This window comes from Rissa tridactyla, chromosome 2 (genome assembly GCF_028500815.1).
Source record: "Rissa tridactyla isolate bRisTri1 chromosome 2, bRisTri1.patW.cur.20221130, whole genome shotgun sequence".
NCBI lineage: Eukaryota > Metazoa > Chordata > Aves > Charadriiformes > Laridae > Rissa > Rissa tridactyla.
The window spans coordinates 23,687,265-23,702,831 of NC_071467.1; the positions used below are offsets into that span (position 1 = coordinate 23,687,265).

Here is a 15,567-nt window from a genome sequence, read left to right on the forward strand (position 1 = left end):
CCGTCACTTCATAGTGAGTTATCACTTAGTAGTCCCCTTCCCCACACTGTTCGTGCCTCCTTCCCTCCTCAGCACCAGCTCCCCAGTGCCCCGGGTGACCCCTGCGGCCCTTCCCAGACAGACCCCTCCCCCTGCGGGCGCCGCTTGGCGCTTAATGTCACCCCCACGTTGCCCCTCGTCCTAACGTGGCCTCCGAGACAGGACCACCCCCGCACAGGCCCCTTTTCTGGAGGAATTTCAAATAAAAGCCGCCGCGGCGACTGCGCCTGAGGGACGCTCCTGCCTCAGTACCCGCCACAGCGCCCCCTGGCGCCGCGCCCACCTGCACCGCCCGGCGCCTCCCTCCTTCCCTCAGCCCCGCCGCTGCCGTGAGGGGACGGCCCGGCCCGGTCTCGCCATGAAGCTGCACTTCAGTATCACCGCCGCCGAGGAGCTGCGGGAGAGGCGCGGGGGGAGCTACGTGGTGGGCGCGGGGCAGGGAGAGGGCGGCGGGGGCCGGCGGGGAGCGGGCCGGGCGCGGGTCTGACGGCGGTGTGCTTGCAGCTGTACTCGGTGTGCCTGGAGGGCTTCCTGCTCGGCAAGGCGCGGTACAGCCAGCTCCGCCGCTGGGATGCGCAGGTGAGGGCCGGGCGGGGGGTGGCGGGGCGGGGGGGCAGCCCGGCGGGGTGCGGGCGGGCGGCCGTCGGGCCCCGCAGCCAGGCCGGTCCCCTGTGAGGGGCTGCGGAGACAGAGGGGCTCTCCTGGCCCTCACAGGCCCAGTGTGGAATGGGGGTAGCGAGTTGTTTCTGCCCAAATCTGCGTTATTAAAGCCTGCCTTCGTGCTAACAGCACGGGGAGGAGGCGCCTTGTCCCGACCCGTGCCCTGCCCTCCCGCCCGGCACCCGGCCTGGTCCCCGCGATGCTGTGCTGTCGGAGGGGCGCCCGTGTTTGCAGGGTGAATCTGACAGCAGCTGAGAGGCAAATCCAAAAAAAAAACAAAAACCAAAACCAACCAACACACTAAGGGATGTAGCAGAAGGGTATGGTAAGCTGGCTTAATGGGAAATGTTGGCCAAGCAGCAGCAGCTGTGGCTTCCAGGTGCCTTTTTTCCTTGGCCTCTGGGAGAGAGGTGCAACTGCTTTACTGGGGTCATTAATCCTATGAACAACTCAAGAAAGTGTACAGAGTTCAGTCCAGGTAAATTGCAGGTTTTTTTTGGACAAGCCAGGGGTTAATCGAGTGTTGGATCCTTTGGCCCAAATTGCCTAAGTGCATACCTCAGGAGTGACCCTTTACATGTAGGCAATTACTAGGCAATTGCAAAACAGCTGGAACACAGTCTTGGAGTATTCCAAGAATTAGAGGGCATCAGGGAATGATACATGGTCCCAGCTAACTAAAGTGGATTATTTCAGGGTGAATCTGCCTGTTTATGTCACTGCTTTTGTTTTGTTTCTTGTCCAAGTTGCCTCTGTCCCTTTAGCCTCTAGCATTCCTCTGGTTTTCTTATAAAGATAAAAGGGAGCATGTGATGTTGAGCTTTTCTGTGGAGGCAGGGTGGCTGCCAGCTTTCTCTTGGCTAGCCTGATCTTTCTGACCTTTGCCAGTCTTTGGATCCAAGTGAAATCTCTCCCAGCTCTTCTGTCAGTCTGGGTGCACACTGTCGTCCCTGCTGAGCAACCTTAATTTACCTTGACAACGCTATTTTAGGGCCCTGTTTGATGAATGCTTCTTGTGGTAGTGGGTTAGGTAGATGCTCCTTTTGGTAGCTTCCTTGCTGTGCTCTCAGTTGCATTGATAGCACCACTCTGGAGCAGTTTTTCAGCCAGGTAACCCTGGGTGAGGATCAGCCAATCTTTCCCAACTCTGTGTGACTGCACGAGCAGTTGGAGTAGCACAGCTAAAAGGCAGCTGAGTCAGCAGCAGGGCTGCCATGGGAAGCAGTGTTTGCTGAGGTGTGCTCTTGTGCCCCAGCTCTGCAATTCTTTTCCCTGTGGGGGCTCTCACAGTAATATTTTGCTTTAGTTAATGGGGCATTTTGGATAATATATCTGAACTCGTAAACCAGCTTATGTATTTGCTTGCTTTTTCTTTAAGGCTTACTGTTTCTTGCTCAAGAGGCTTTAACTTCATTAATGCCCTCAGCAAAATCTTTCCCTTCTCTGCATCCTCTGTAACTGTTTGCCTCTTGCTGGGCTTTACAACTCATCATCTGATTTTTATTTTCAATTCCTTCATTCCTGCTGTTGGTAGCTGCCATACTTGGTCTTGAAGCTTACAGCTACACTGCTGTCCCTTAGTTGTCTTCCCTGTACTTATGTGAGGTTGCTCATCTATAATTATTATATCCTGTTCTGTTTATTTTACTTGAAATACTCTGTTAAGGTAGAAAAATGCACACATACAAGAAGTCTTAAATTCCAGCATACAGTAATTTCACACTCTTGACCAGATCACACATGGTGTCCACAAAGTCCCACAGATCTAACAATTCTGTGATAGATGCAGGACATGAATTAGAAATAAGCTTCCCCATGGACAGATTTCTGTATGATTATATTTGACGGTATTTCTTGAACACTGCTCCAGAGGATCTGTTTCTGGCTCTGTTGGATGTGATGCTGGACTAGTTGTGCTTCTGATCTCCTTCAGGGTAGTGATTTCTAAAACACTGCTATTCCACCTCTACTAGCTCCTCTCCTGAGTTGTGTTACAAAATCAGGGCACATAACTTTTGTTTGTGATGCTGTGCCTTACCTGCCCCTTTTCTCTTGCTGTGCATTTTCCTGCTCTCCATCACTTTATATTCTGAGAGTTCTTCTGTTGTTTGACACTCCCAAACTCCATTCCTTGCGTCTCCTAGAGCAGTTGTTCTCTACAAAATGACCGTCTGTTCAGAAGTTAGTAGTAGGCAATGTAGCGTAACGGAGCGTATGAGGCTTCGGATACACTGTTGAATGGGGAGGTGCAGGTATACTAACACTAAGGAACATTTCCTTACCTCTGGGTGCCTTACCTCCAATTGGGATTCACAACTGAAGCTGAGTACCCAAGGTAAATGGTATAGAGGGAGGCGTGAACAAGCAAGAATGATATCCTAAAAGAGAACTTGCTTAGAAGTTGTTTAGGCAGGGCTGGCAGAAGTACTGAGGAGAGCAGTGAAGCTTTAGTCCTTCTCCTCTTGTGGAGATAGGTACTTGGCTGTGGATTGCTAGAAGGTGCCTGTCTTGATCTGAGGATTTACTCCCTTGACCTTCCTCTGGGAGATGGGGCTTTGTGTTGGCTATAAGAGGGTCCAGAGGTGGCTCTGCCTTCTCCCCTTTTGCCTCCTCTTTTAGGAGCTAGAGCATTTAATTGTAGGAAATCCGGTTTTCATTCCTGCCTTTGTCTGGAGTATTTAGACATTAAGTATTAGCAGAAAGAAGGACAGCTGGAGGACCAATCTCCCTTTGCTTGGGATGAACGCCATATACTTTGGGCAATATTCCTTATTGTTTGCACTTGCAGAACTAAGACTTATGTAGTCATTCTCTGCAAATGACTGAACCGCTTCAGTAGGAGTCTCAATGGCAGATGGATGTGCCTTTTAAGGATCTAAGCTTTGGCCTTAGATTTATACAAGAACAGTTAGGCAGTGCTCTGTACTGTAGCTGTGTTCTCCTCTGGCTTTAGTTCTGTGGGGACCACGCACTGACCAGAGTTGTGGGTGTTTATTCTGCTTATGGAGAGGTAAGTCTCTCTTGCAAAAATGTACAACTGACAGGAACTTCTAGAGTGGAGCTAGAGATTACCTGGGCAGTGGTTTGTGCACTGAAAATGTTACTGGATTTCCTCAAAATTGAGCAGTTGCTAAAGACACAGGCTGTCCTTTGTTTCCACCGTTGTGATGTTTACATCTGGCTTTTCAGTTTGGCAGCTGCTTAGCATGTCCCTCTCTAAACTAGTATCATAATAACGAATCTATGTTCTGTTGTAGGACTGAAAGGCACAGATTATTTCTTGCAGTTCTTGGGGTATTCACTGGTTTACTTCAAGGAAGGGAGTAAATAGAAAGTGTCGTCTGTAGGGTAAAGAGTGAAACGCAACACTGATGGATTCTGGTCATGATGTCAGCCTCTATTGAGTCAGTTAGCAGCGTCTGTGATTGGTGTAAACAGCTGTTGGTAAAATAATTCTAAAAAAATCTGTTAATCACAATAAAACAATTGGTAAAAAGGAATTAAATATAGAAAATGTTTTTTAAAACTTCATTTAGACAGTCATGTACCGGAATAGTCTCATACCTTTGATTGCTTGGACAGTTTCTGCATACCTGTATTTTAATTTTCACATGAAACATGTTTAAGCATTTTTAATCTTAGAATGGTGTCTCCTCTTCTTCTTAACATTTAATCAGGTGACTGAGAAGGAAATGCCCAGGGGCTTGTTCATTCTGTATATAATCCATACATAATAGCTTTCTAGTTATAATGCTGCTCTATTTTTTTTCAGGTTAGCAGTTTTGTTTCTGGTGCTCTGTCTGACTTTGGTATCTGCACACCTGTGATGGAGCATGGCCCTAGGTGAAATGGCTTGTCTAGACAGCATGGGCAGGAACCTGACACCAAAAAGCAGACCTATGGGATTAGACTAAGTAGGAGATGATTGATTCTGGTCAACTACACTTTAAACTGATGATGTCCCCTGCCAAGGTGGAGAATATTTGTTGCAGAAAGGTGAAGAAGAAACAGTACCAACTATGGCAGGTGTCTTTACTCCCCTTCTTGGAAGCGTTAGCATTTAGAGCTTAAAACTGTCATATTTAGGGAAGCTGCTCTGTCTCTCTTAGGTGGAAATCTTGGAGGAAGAATTAGTACCTCTCCCGCCAGGTTGGAACATCCTGTCTGGGCTGACAGCACAGTCAGGTTTAAGCTTGTTTTCATGATCCAGTCTCCTGTGGGCTTTCCTGACACTTGCTTGTGAAGCTGCCTCTGGGGTGGGGAGCTGGAAGTGGAGCTGTGCTTAGCCTTGGTGCTGGGCTGTGAGGCAGGACTGGCCCAAGCGGCTGCTGTGTGTTGTTGACAGGAGCTGCACATAGTGTCAGCAAAGAAGCTGCTTGGTCAGGCATGCAGAGAGGCCACAGGATGGGAGTCCTTCCCTTGGACAGCTTGTGGAGCTGGACGGCTTGGAAGTACCTGTCAGGTCAAGTAGGTCTAGTCAGGACAAAATGGCAGTTCACAGGGCACCCTGGCTTGGGGCTGAGACACGTGTCTACTGTGGAGTAGCTTTAGGCTGCAGAAACAAACCCAGAGCCTTGGAAAAAAAAAATGGTCAGAAGCAGATTTTGGGTAGGGGACCCATCTCTTACAGTGGTGTTGGCTTGGCAGGACAGCAGGCAGTTGGCACCACCTGACACCACCAGGTGCAATGTTGTTGACTTGCACTTAAAACCTCGCCTAGGCTGTTGGGTTTGTGAAGACAAATATTGGCTAGTTTCATTTGGCTAGAATGAAGTTTCGTGCTGGTGGCTGATAGTCTGGTGGATTTTCAGTACTGTACAGAAATACACACTATAAGTTTATGGACATTTTTCTTAAATTTTTTGAGATGTGAAAAAGTCTAATTGGCTGGGAGAAGTTTCTCTTCTTGGTAGCCCAAATCCTGAGGACACACAATTGTATTTCAAGAAGCTTCCAAGCAGCTGGTACTGAGATGAATTAATTATTTTTTAAAGTAGGCCAGAGTCTTTGCTTGTGCAAACTGATGATAACAGACGGCGCAGCTTTGTGTAGGTGAGGTTCAGCCTGAATGCAGAGGGAGGAGAGAGGACCTCCTTGTTGGCATTGTGGCTCTGGCTTTCTGACTTCTGGCAAATTTTGGGTTTTATCTCCTCAGTTTGCCTGCTTGTAGAGCAGAGATAATGTTTTTTCAGTCTCTAAGGGAAGATCACATATGTGAAGGACTTTGAAGATAAAAAGCACTCTATACTAGCTATTACTGTTAGCTTTACATAAAACCAAAGCATGCAGTATTATCTAACTCTTTTATGCTGTGTATGTTGGAGCAACTCACGCATGTCTAATAATCAAGAACTTAGAAATAGCAGTGTATTGCCAATGTAGGGAAAGTGAAGCTGTGAGAACATTTTAGCCAACAGGCAGAAAAAGGTATTGCTAATTCTTGCAGCAGTGACATTTTTTTTTTTCTTCAAGTTTCAGCTGCTGGAGTCATGTGAAAGACTTGGGCAGCTGGGGCCTGAGGGAAAATGTCATCTTTCACAGCATTTAGTGGCACTAATTGCCAAGTTCAATACTGGTACTTAAAATTTAATTAGCAGTAATGTCTCAGTGTGCTATAGGAATCTCATTTTACTGATCACAAGTCATATTCTTTTGGTTTAGGTGAAGGAATATTTCCAGGAAAACTTGTATTTTGCTGTGTTTGGTAATGGGCTTATTTGGGAAGGTAAACATTAGCTCATCCTTCTCTTGAAATAATTTGCCTATAGCAGAGAATTTTTACACTTCCAAGTGACAAAACACTGCCCAAACCTATAATGGACTTGTGATAACACAAGATAATGTAATTGTGGTTCTCTGGTCCTTTCTGTTTATAAATAAGGTCAGGTTTGTACAGAGACGTTATGTTCTTATTGGCTAGCTGATATAGCTGGAGGAAGAGTCAAACTTTCAGATAGCTTGTGTTCCTGAAAGAATCTCTGTTTGTTTGTGGTTTTCTTTTCTTTGACGATAGTAAATGATCTGATAAAAGTTACTACCTCTCACAGATGAAATAATAAAAGCCTCTGAGGTAGCACAAGTCAAGGGCAGAAGTCACCAGCTATTAAAAAGTAGTTCTGTGTGTATAGATTGAAAAACTCCCATATGGGCGTATTGGGAAGAGAAGACATGTAACCATATCTTGTTTGTCCATGAGGTGTATAAGACCCAGCTGGTAAGGTTAATACAGTGCTACTTTTCTGTCTTGGAAGAGGAGCTCAGAAGTGAAGACTACTCAGAAGAAAGACTATAAAAATGAGAAGCCCATCAAAAGAGGCTGCTCACTTGGTCTGTCTTCTGGTGGCTGCATGGGCAAAGGCTTTGGCCTTGCTGTGGGCCCTGAGGGCCATCAGGGAAGTGCTGGGTGGGTATCCCCATGCCCTTTGCATGTCATCATGTCTTGCTGTCAGAACAAGAGAACACTGAGGACTCCTTGGAAATTCTGAATGCTTCTTCACTGATGCTGAGCTTTCCTTTTGCTGTTTTGCAGCTGAGGCAGCTTTTTGGGAATGCTGTGCCTGCTTTCCCTCCAAAGTTTTACCTGGCAATGACCAAGTCAATGGCAGATGAAAGACGGTTGCAACTGGAGCAGTACCTTCAGAATGGTAAGCCTGACTGTAACAACCTGATCAGCTTTCATACGTAGGGCTTAAATCTTTGTGTATGTGTCAACAATTGTAACTGCGGGGTACCCTATCTTATATACTGAGCTGAGTAAGGGTGTACCTAAAAGGCTAGGGATAGCCCTGTCCTCTCTGTTGATTCACTGGCTCTAGAACAGCAGCATATCATCTCTCTCCTCTTATTTCTGAAGCAGCTGCCTTTCTGCAGCTTTCCCAAAATGCAAGGGTTCATTTTCACGCTAAACTTAACCCATCTCGTCCAGGTGGCAGCCGGTGGTCTGGCCATAGTCAGTTCTTCCAGACCAGTGAGGTGAGCTACCCATCCCTGCCGCATCACAACCGCCAGACCTGCCATGGGCTTGAGTGTGAGAACTCATGGCTGGTGGGTAAAAGATAGAGGCAGAAAAGACAGGCACTTGGACTGGTAGAAGTGTAATATGGAACTGGGCTCTACATAAACTTATTCCCTCCAAGGATTTTCTGACAGACTTGCGAGAATTATAACAAGGTAAGAGTTTGGAGAAAAATTAAATCTCAGGTGCAATGTGTTGTGTTATAAACCAGGTCTGCAGGATCCCTGGAATGCATCTAGAGAGTTTCACATAAGCCAAGAAATAAAAAAACCAACCAAACAAAAGTAAAACAAACACAAAACACCAACAACATTTCAACTACCCAAAAAGAAGGGTGTGTTAGGGGATGAGCTTAAAGTTTTGTAGCCTGTAGCTTCAGATACTTTGTGCCAAGACTTACAAAAGAGAAACTCTAGATAGGTCTTTAAAATCTTACTTAGTGATTATTTTATCTTTCTCACTTGAGTATTCAACAGTTCCTTTTAGAGTTACTGGCCATGAGTGACCATGGAGTTACATGGCCAAGAACCTTGCTGTAGTCTTGCTTTGGGAGAATAGCAACACTACATGTGTTTTGCACAGTTCACAGCTTCAGTGATTTAACAGGCTAGTGAAGGTAGCTGTGCAGAAACCAAAGGATGAGTAAAGTAGCACTTTAACCAACAGTCATGTGGTATACATCTTGTTTTTAGACACTAGTCATGTTTTTCATCTTTTGGCTAAGTTTGATTTCCTCCCTCCCCATTTTCCTCTTGTTTTTCAGTTACTTTGGATTCAAATATTACCAATAGTGATGTCTTCATAGGTTTTTTCCGAAAGCTACAGCAGGTAAGTTTTGAATTTTTCAGCCAAATAGTTTGTTCAATGAAAGAGTAGAACTATTATCCTACCTCCTGAGTTCAAGGCTTCCTTTGCTATCTTCCTTTCCTTGTGTTCTCAGTGTATTGGTCTGTCCTGTAAAGCAGCGAGTTCCGATGAGCATGCTCTCTGTGAAGCCTGGGTGGCAATAATGAAAATATTGCTATTGTTTTGTCCGTGTACGAACTTGTTTCTCACATGGAAAGAACTATTTGCTTTGGTTTTTTATCCTGTGGCATATCTGATGAATCTTTCGCCTCTAAACAGTTCCCAGAAGAGTCTTTGTGAAAGCTCAATAGAAGGATTACACACACTCTTGGATTTTGCAACTGTAAATGCTTTTTGGTAGTGTCAGTGCTTTGGACTGATAAGTGTATTGATGACTGCTGTGAAAATGTCATGTTCTCTTATCTTGCAACTGTAGTGATGGGTGGAATGGGCATGTATTTGGGTTGTCGCAACCTAGATGACTTTTGAAATCCATTTTAATGCGGTCCATGACAGGTATGATTGTTCTTTGGCAGGCTTGGAGCCTGGATAGCTCTTGCTTGTGTCTGACTACTGCAAGGTGCCGTATGTCCCATTTCTTCCCTTACCTTCTCTCCAGCTGCTGTGGCTCTTATGAGGATAGTAGTGTTTTGGAGCAGGTGGGTGCAGTATGACACCAACAGCATTTTCAGGGAGGGGCTGCTGCTTTAGTTTTCTGAGAAGTGCTTCACATGCTGCTGCTGTAACCTCACTTGCAGTGAGTTGTTCTGGAGAGAGGGGGATCTTTTGAAGGACTGAGTAAGAATTTTGTGACTTGAGAGCTCTTCACTTGCTATGTGTGATTAAGGTATGTAAAGGGAGTTCAGAAAGGCTATAGAAAATGGTCTGAAGAAGTATTCCTAACAAATTCTAGAAAGGTTTTTCCTATATACTTTGTAAATAAAAAGATACAGTTTGTTTACAGTCTCTTAAATTCAGACATACTGAGGTGCTCAAGACAGTGAATGAAAAGCCCCTTTCTGATTAGGGATTTCTTTTGTGTGAGAAGCAGTCTCTCTTTAGTTCTGATCCAGTGCCTGTTATAGCCCTACAGTTAACTCCCAGCAATTACTGCTGAGTCTTAATTAGTCTTGATGAGACTGATAACAGGTCTGCTGAAGAAGGTTAAAACCATCAGGAATGCTTGCAATTTGCCCTCAAACCCTGCCAACTGACTTTTTTTGATGAAGTCCTGGCAGGAAATAACTCTCTTAAAGTGCATATTTGCAGTGTCTACAGAAGTCTTTTGGCATGCCAGTATTGTGGATTTCTCATACCATTCCATCAGAAATGATGTTTAGTTTAGCTTTTTCTTTACTGCAGGCTCCTTTTGTTGAAGAGGGGTGACTTGATAAGTACATGTGTAATACTCACTTGATTTACGGGTTATGTACATATGTGTGTGTGCTTATTAAGGCATGCGATGGCTGTGCTGGCAAAACCAGTCAATTATTTTGTAGAGTTGAAGGTAGGCACTGAATTATACCTTAAATGTTAATGCAAGGTCAGTACATTCTCAAGACATAAAATTAACCCACATTTCTGTTCCACAGTACAATGGATTTTCATACATGATGTTTAGACTTCCTGCTTGGTGAAGACAGTAGTTCTCCAGCTCTTCTTTACAGTTTCAACTTATAATGATTGTGCTTATATAAATTACTGCTTCATAATACAAATCGTGGTAGTGCTTTATGTATTCTTTCATTATGGTAAAGAAAAAACTCCCAAGAGAGATCAAATAGCTTTGTGAAAGACAAGAGTGCATCCACTGTCATTAGCTGTGCACAGTGCCTTCATTCAGCCGTTAGTTACACCCATTAAGTATTCATTTTGGCAATTAAAGAATCTTGCTCAACAAACTGGCTTTGTGCGTGTTCCAAATTTTGTTAGTATACTGTGACTTGTGAGGTGCTTTATGTCAGAGTGATAAGATTTCTGTAACAGCACTGAAAGACATGGAGTAAAGTTCATGTTTAAAGCACCTCTGTACTGTTCTTTCCATCTTCATTGTTGATGTGTAGGCAGCACTTAGCATCCTGCATGTTGCTTAGGAGTGAAAACATAGTTCAGCGTTGCTGCTACTTAGTGTTAAAACCAGGCATTCCTCTAAACTTGCTCATGTTACATTGCAAGAGGGATGATTAATGAATGATTCAAGAATAAAACCATGAAAATGATGAAATAGCATGCTCCTTTCTGTCAGTGACATGAACTGGCTTTGACTAGTCAGTCTTGGCTACCTGAAACCAGTTAGTGCACAGCTGTACAAGGAACCTGCCAGCAAACATGGGAGAAATGGCAGTGGGACTGCACTGCAGGCTGTGATGAATGGGAAGCAGTCAGCCACTTTTCTGCCACCACAGCTGTTTAGTGAGCACTTATCTGTCTGCAGGTAAAACCAGTGTAGCTTTTATAATAGAAACTTCAGGTTTAATAAAATGAGAAGATAGGAAACCAGAGGTGAGTGAAATTGCTAGGCTAGTTTTTTTTTCTTAAATTCCACTGCTGACTTTTTTCACGTTCACTTATATCTTTCGTTATGAGAGAGAACAGACCGGTCCTCTCAGGTAGTCTGCCAGTGCTTGCTTCATTTTCTTGGCTTGCCTTAAAACTTTAAGGTTCTGGCTGAAGATATTTGTATATGTCGCTGACTAAACTAGAAGATGCAAAGGAAAAATCAAACTGAATTTAAGACCTTTTTTTGTCCTTGTCCCATGTTTTGCTTCTGAATGGGGTTGTGAAGGGTGTGCCGAGACTAGCAGTCCCTGGAGTGGGAGTGCTGTATGAGGACCATGGCTTTACCGCAGCTGCCTGACATTATTGAACATGACTCATCTGTATCTGCACTCAGCATCACACCAACCAGCTATATCCCTCTGATCATATCTAACAGGGCAAACTTTTCAAGTGAGGACAAGCCCATGCAGGTGAACCCTGCTTTCCAGGCCCCTGTTTTTGCCCAGCAGCACCGTTACCAGTTGCTTATGCTGTTACAGTTTGCTCCTTATAGCAGGCAGGCTCTGGCTGTTTCCCCAGCAACCTAATTGCATAGGAGAAGTTGTCAGGGGACAGCAGGGCTCCTGACACATGGGGAAGCAGCTCGGCACAATGGATGCTTTGCTCAAAAAGAACATTGCTGAAATACTTACCAACACTGTTGTGTAACGGAGTTGAACAACTTAACCCATAACTTCCCTGCCCCTCCACTCTCCCAGTACTCCTGTATATGCCTCACTCCTTCCAGCCCCTAAAGACAAATGGCACAGGTCTTGCAAGAAGTCGTTAAAAGATGACGGTTGTGGCTGTGTTGTGTCTTCTCCTTTTTCATCAGGAAGGTGGTCTGAGCGGGTACATACATCCCTGTCAGTTTCATTTTAATGCTTTCATTTTAATGCAACTCATCTGTATCCTTGAATGTAATCTGAGATAATGGTCTGTCACTGTATTGGGCACCCATGGAGTAATGTGGTGTATTCAGGATGCAGCTGTGAGGACAGCTACTCATGCATTTATGAATAAAATTGAGACCCATTCCCTTGCAGCAGCAGAGATTTGGAGTTGGTGGTCTAGGAGGCTGACCTTTTCTAGTCTGCGTTGCTGGTAAACAAAAGCCTTTAGTGTGAGCAAAAGGATTCAGGTGTTGGCAAAAGGACAGATGAAAAGTTTCTGTATACTTGAGCAAACAGAGCAAATCAGTGCTTGATAACAGGCAAAAAGCGGTGTTCTTATGTGGTCCTTCATCAAAGGACTCTGATGTAAGGCAGTTTTCCTTCTGAGGAGCAAAGCTTGAGACCAAGGATTGGGTGCCATAAGAGAGCTGTGGTGTGTATGCTATTGAGAGTGTAGGTAAAACGTACCCCAGAAACCTGCAGATGTTACCAGGAATCAAAGCTGGTTTGATTATAGGTTGCTTTTTCTTGGATAGGGCGCCTGTCTCTGACCATGCAGCCTGTTCTTCTCTGTGCACTTGCAACACACTTAGCATTTGTGCATGCGGTGGAAGAATGCATGTTTGTAACATTCCTCTGTACTTGCAGAAACTCACAAGTGTGTTTGGATGTGTGTGTCAACAAACAGAAGTCAGGCTGAGTAGCTATGATTTCATCACTGCTGTAGAAATGTTATTTCTTTCATATCAAACCAGGTTGGGTTTCTTATTTATGAACTTTTATTTCAAAACTGCAGTTGGCCAGAAATCTGAATTTCATGTGGGGAGTTCCCATACTTTCAGATTTTCATTGTGTGCTGGCCAGGGGGAAAGTTTCTGGCATAGAAAGTTCTGAAGAATTTTAATTCAAGGATGTCTGTTCTGTTTTTTTGTTTCAACGTTAAGATGCAATTCAGTACCCCGACCTGCTGGTTTTGTCAATATGTTGTAATAAGGGCCCCTGTTCTCGCCCTTTCTCCTTTTATGGTGCATGCTTCTTAGCTGAGCAACAAATCTGTTGAGCTTGCCAAGGGTTCAGATTGGTGTTGACTTCTGTTAAAACAAAATCACTTAAAATTAAGTTTTCTAATGGAAAACTGGGAGGGGAAAAAAAAAGATACTTTAGATATCTCTTCCCCCCTCCCTTGTGGGGGAACTATATAATAGGTATGGGGATTTTTGTTTGTTTGGGCTTTTTGTTGGTTTTATGGGTTTCTTTTGTTTGGTTCTGTGGTTCTTGTTGCAAATCTGTTCTTTTCATCAAAACCAAAAACCAAAGACAATCCTTCACCAGCTCTGTGTTTTCTTGTATTCTTCTATTAACGACTGAGCCGAGCTTCAAGCTACTGGGACAGGCAAGTGGGGAGTAGGCAGCAGTTCTAGATGTTTCAGGAGATTTTTCTATAAGTAATAGTGACAGTGTTATGGGGAGATTCAAATAAGCAGTATTAAGGGATACAAGAAAGTGTCCAATTCTAGCTACATGGCATGTTCTCTGAATTTCAGGAGCAAAAGTATAGGAAACGTGAAAAGTACTACTGCACATGTACTGTAGCCAAAATACAGGGTTTTTTGATGTTGGTGCCTGTTTTGAGTAGGTGAGACAATGACTCTACTGCTTTTTCCAAAAATGAAAAAGGAACTTGGGAACATCTGAGCTTTTCTGACTCACTGATGCAAACTTCTTTGAAAAGTGTTTTTCTCTCCATTTTGGAAGTGGTTGGGATTGCCATGTGTACTCACTAAAAGGATTATCGCTAACACTAATAAATGCTCTTCCCTTTGTATTTGTATTAAACTTATGCTGGATTCTCTTGTGTTGTTTTAGGGACATGTCTGTATTTGTATTTCTTCACTTAACACTGTCTTCTCCTGCCTTAGACTGCACTGTTTCCTCCTTTTGTTTTTATGTAAGTAAATTTTTTTGGTTTCAACAATACTTTGCTGACAAGAGGCTAAACACAAATATTTAGAACACTGAACAATGCATGGTGTTTCTGGCATGGACAGGTCCGCCTTCTAGGGTAAAAGCATGTGATAAGGGGGGGAAAATCACCAAACCAAACAGTTTAAGATAATTCTTATTTTTTGGTTTGCTGTGTCATAGCCATATTAAAAGAACAGTAGTCAAAAGCTGGAGATAAGGAAGTAGGGAATTTGCCCCCAATACCATGAAATGAAGCTGTGTCTGTAGTTTGGTAAAGTTAAATAAGAGGAAATTAAAGCAGTTTTTAAAAGAAGACTGAAAACACCAGTTTAAGTATTAAACCATAATACTTCATGTGACCATTCTAGATAGGTCTGAGATTTTCTCTTCTCTAATACAGCCTTTCTTGTAGATCTTCAAATTAATCTGCCTACTAATATGTTGCATGGTGTTCTTGGAGAACTCAAACTGCTTGGAAGTAGCTGAAAGTTTGGATCATGCTTCTTTTCTGTCCCTTGTGATTGCCAAGTAGTGAGGTGGCAAGTAGGGGTAGGGTGCTGTGAGGTGAGACTCCCTTTAAGTGGCAGAAGGGTAAAGTGACCTTTGTGTCATTGACCCTGGATTGCCACAGTGGACAAGGTGGCCTGTAGTCAGGCTGTGAAAGCTGCAGGAACAACAGTGAGCATCTGGCAGAAGTAGGTGCATAAAGTCCTCCATGCCCTTTCCCTACAGGAGCTTCAGCATTAGCAGCCCACACCCAGAAGCACTTACTGCAGTGTGTGAGCTTTTGCACTCATCTTCACTCCCCGGCACTGCTGAGTCTTGGGTAGTAAACTGGCTATATGGTGACCTGCTTGCTCTTCGTCAAGAGTTACACATCTTTATCTTGTTTGCATCCCGTGTTTGTTCCATGTTTCACATGCATTTTTATCACAAGTGAAACATTTCACACCAAAATATGTGTGCCAAAGGCATTAGTAAGGAAGTGTCTGTCCTTTCCCATTTGAGAAAAATAGTAAAGTACTCAGGGAAGCACAGATGATCCTCGATGTAAGGAGAGAGAGAGGGGCTTTTGTATCTCCACAGAAGCAAAGTAATGCTTTTTTTTAAGAGGAATGACTAGACCTGTCTTGTGGCTAAGAAAGAAATTAGTTTGGAGATAAAGATTAAATGTGTGGATCCCCAGAAGGACTTCAGACAGGACATTGACTAATGCCTTAAGAAGAGGTTCACTTCTAGATGATATCTAGACATGCAGCTAGGTGAAATACTGGGTGTCAGGAAAATCTTTGGGAAGTCTGTTTAAGTAAGAAAGATTGTTTTCGTTTGGTTTTCCTCAAGACCCTTTTTCCCCACATATCATTCTATAAACTTTTGACAATGTGTTCTTAATTTTTAGATGTTGTGGAAGAAAACATTTCTTGGTTTGCATTTGATCTTACCTTGAAATAACTTAATTAAGCCAAATTTACTGGAATATGTGGTCTTTCTAACTCGAGAGATACCAATCAGAGATGAGTTAGTTAATTGGAGTCACATATCCTAGCATGTTCTCCAGGGTAGTAGAGGACACAACATAAATGTCAGCCCTGCCACCCTGCTCTTGCTGAC

At 43.7% G+C, this 15,567-nt stretch overlaps 1 protein-coding gene across 4 annotated transcripts in view; it reads left to right on the plus strand.

The window, feature by feature from the left end:
• Nucleotides 1-344: 344 nt before the first annotated feature.
• Nucleotides 345-15,567, plus strand: part of SNX31 (sorting nexin 31) — a 31,600-nt gene continuing 16,377 nt past the window's right edge. The window contains exons 1-4 of one of the 4 annotated variants that reach the window (XM_054190922.1): nucleotides 352-460; nucleotides 544-618; nucleotides 7,229-7,343; nucleotides 8,478-8,542. In XM_054190922.1, coding sequence (XP_054046897.1) covers nucleotides 398-460; nucleotides 544-618; nucleotides 7,229-7,343; nucleotides 8,478-8,542 — 318 coding nt within the window. In that variant the 5' untranslated portion in view covers nucleotides 352-397. Of the gene's footprint in view, nucleotides 464-543; nucleotides 619-7,228; nucleotides 7,344-8,477; nucleotides 8,543-13,857; nucleotides 13,940-15,567 lie in introns of those variants that run through there. The other 3 variants (XM_054190921.1, XM_054190923.1, XM_054190924.1) reach the window with 3 other exon arrangements.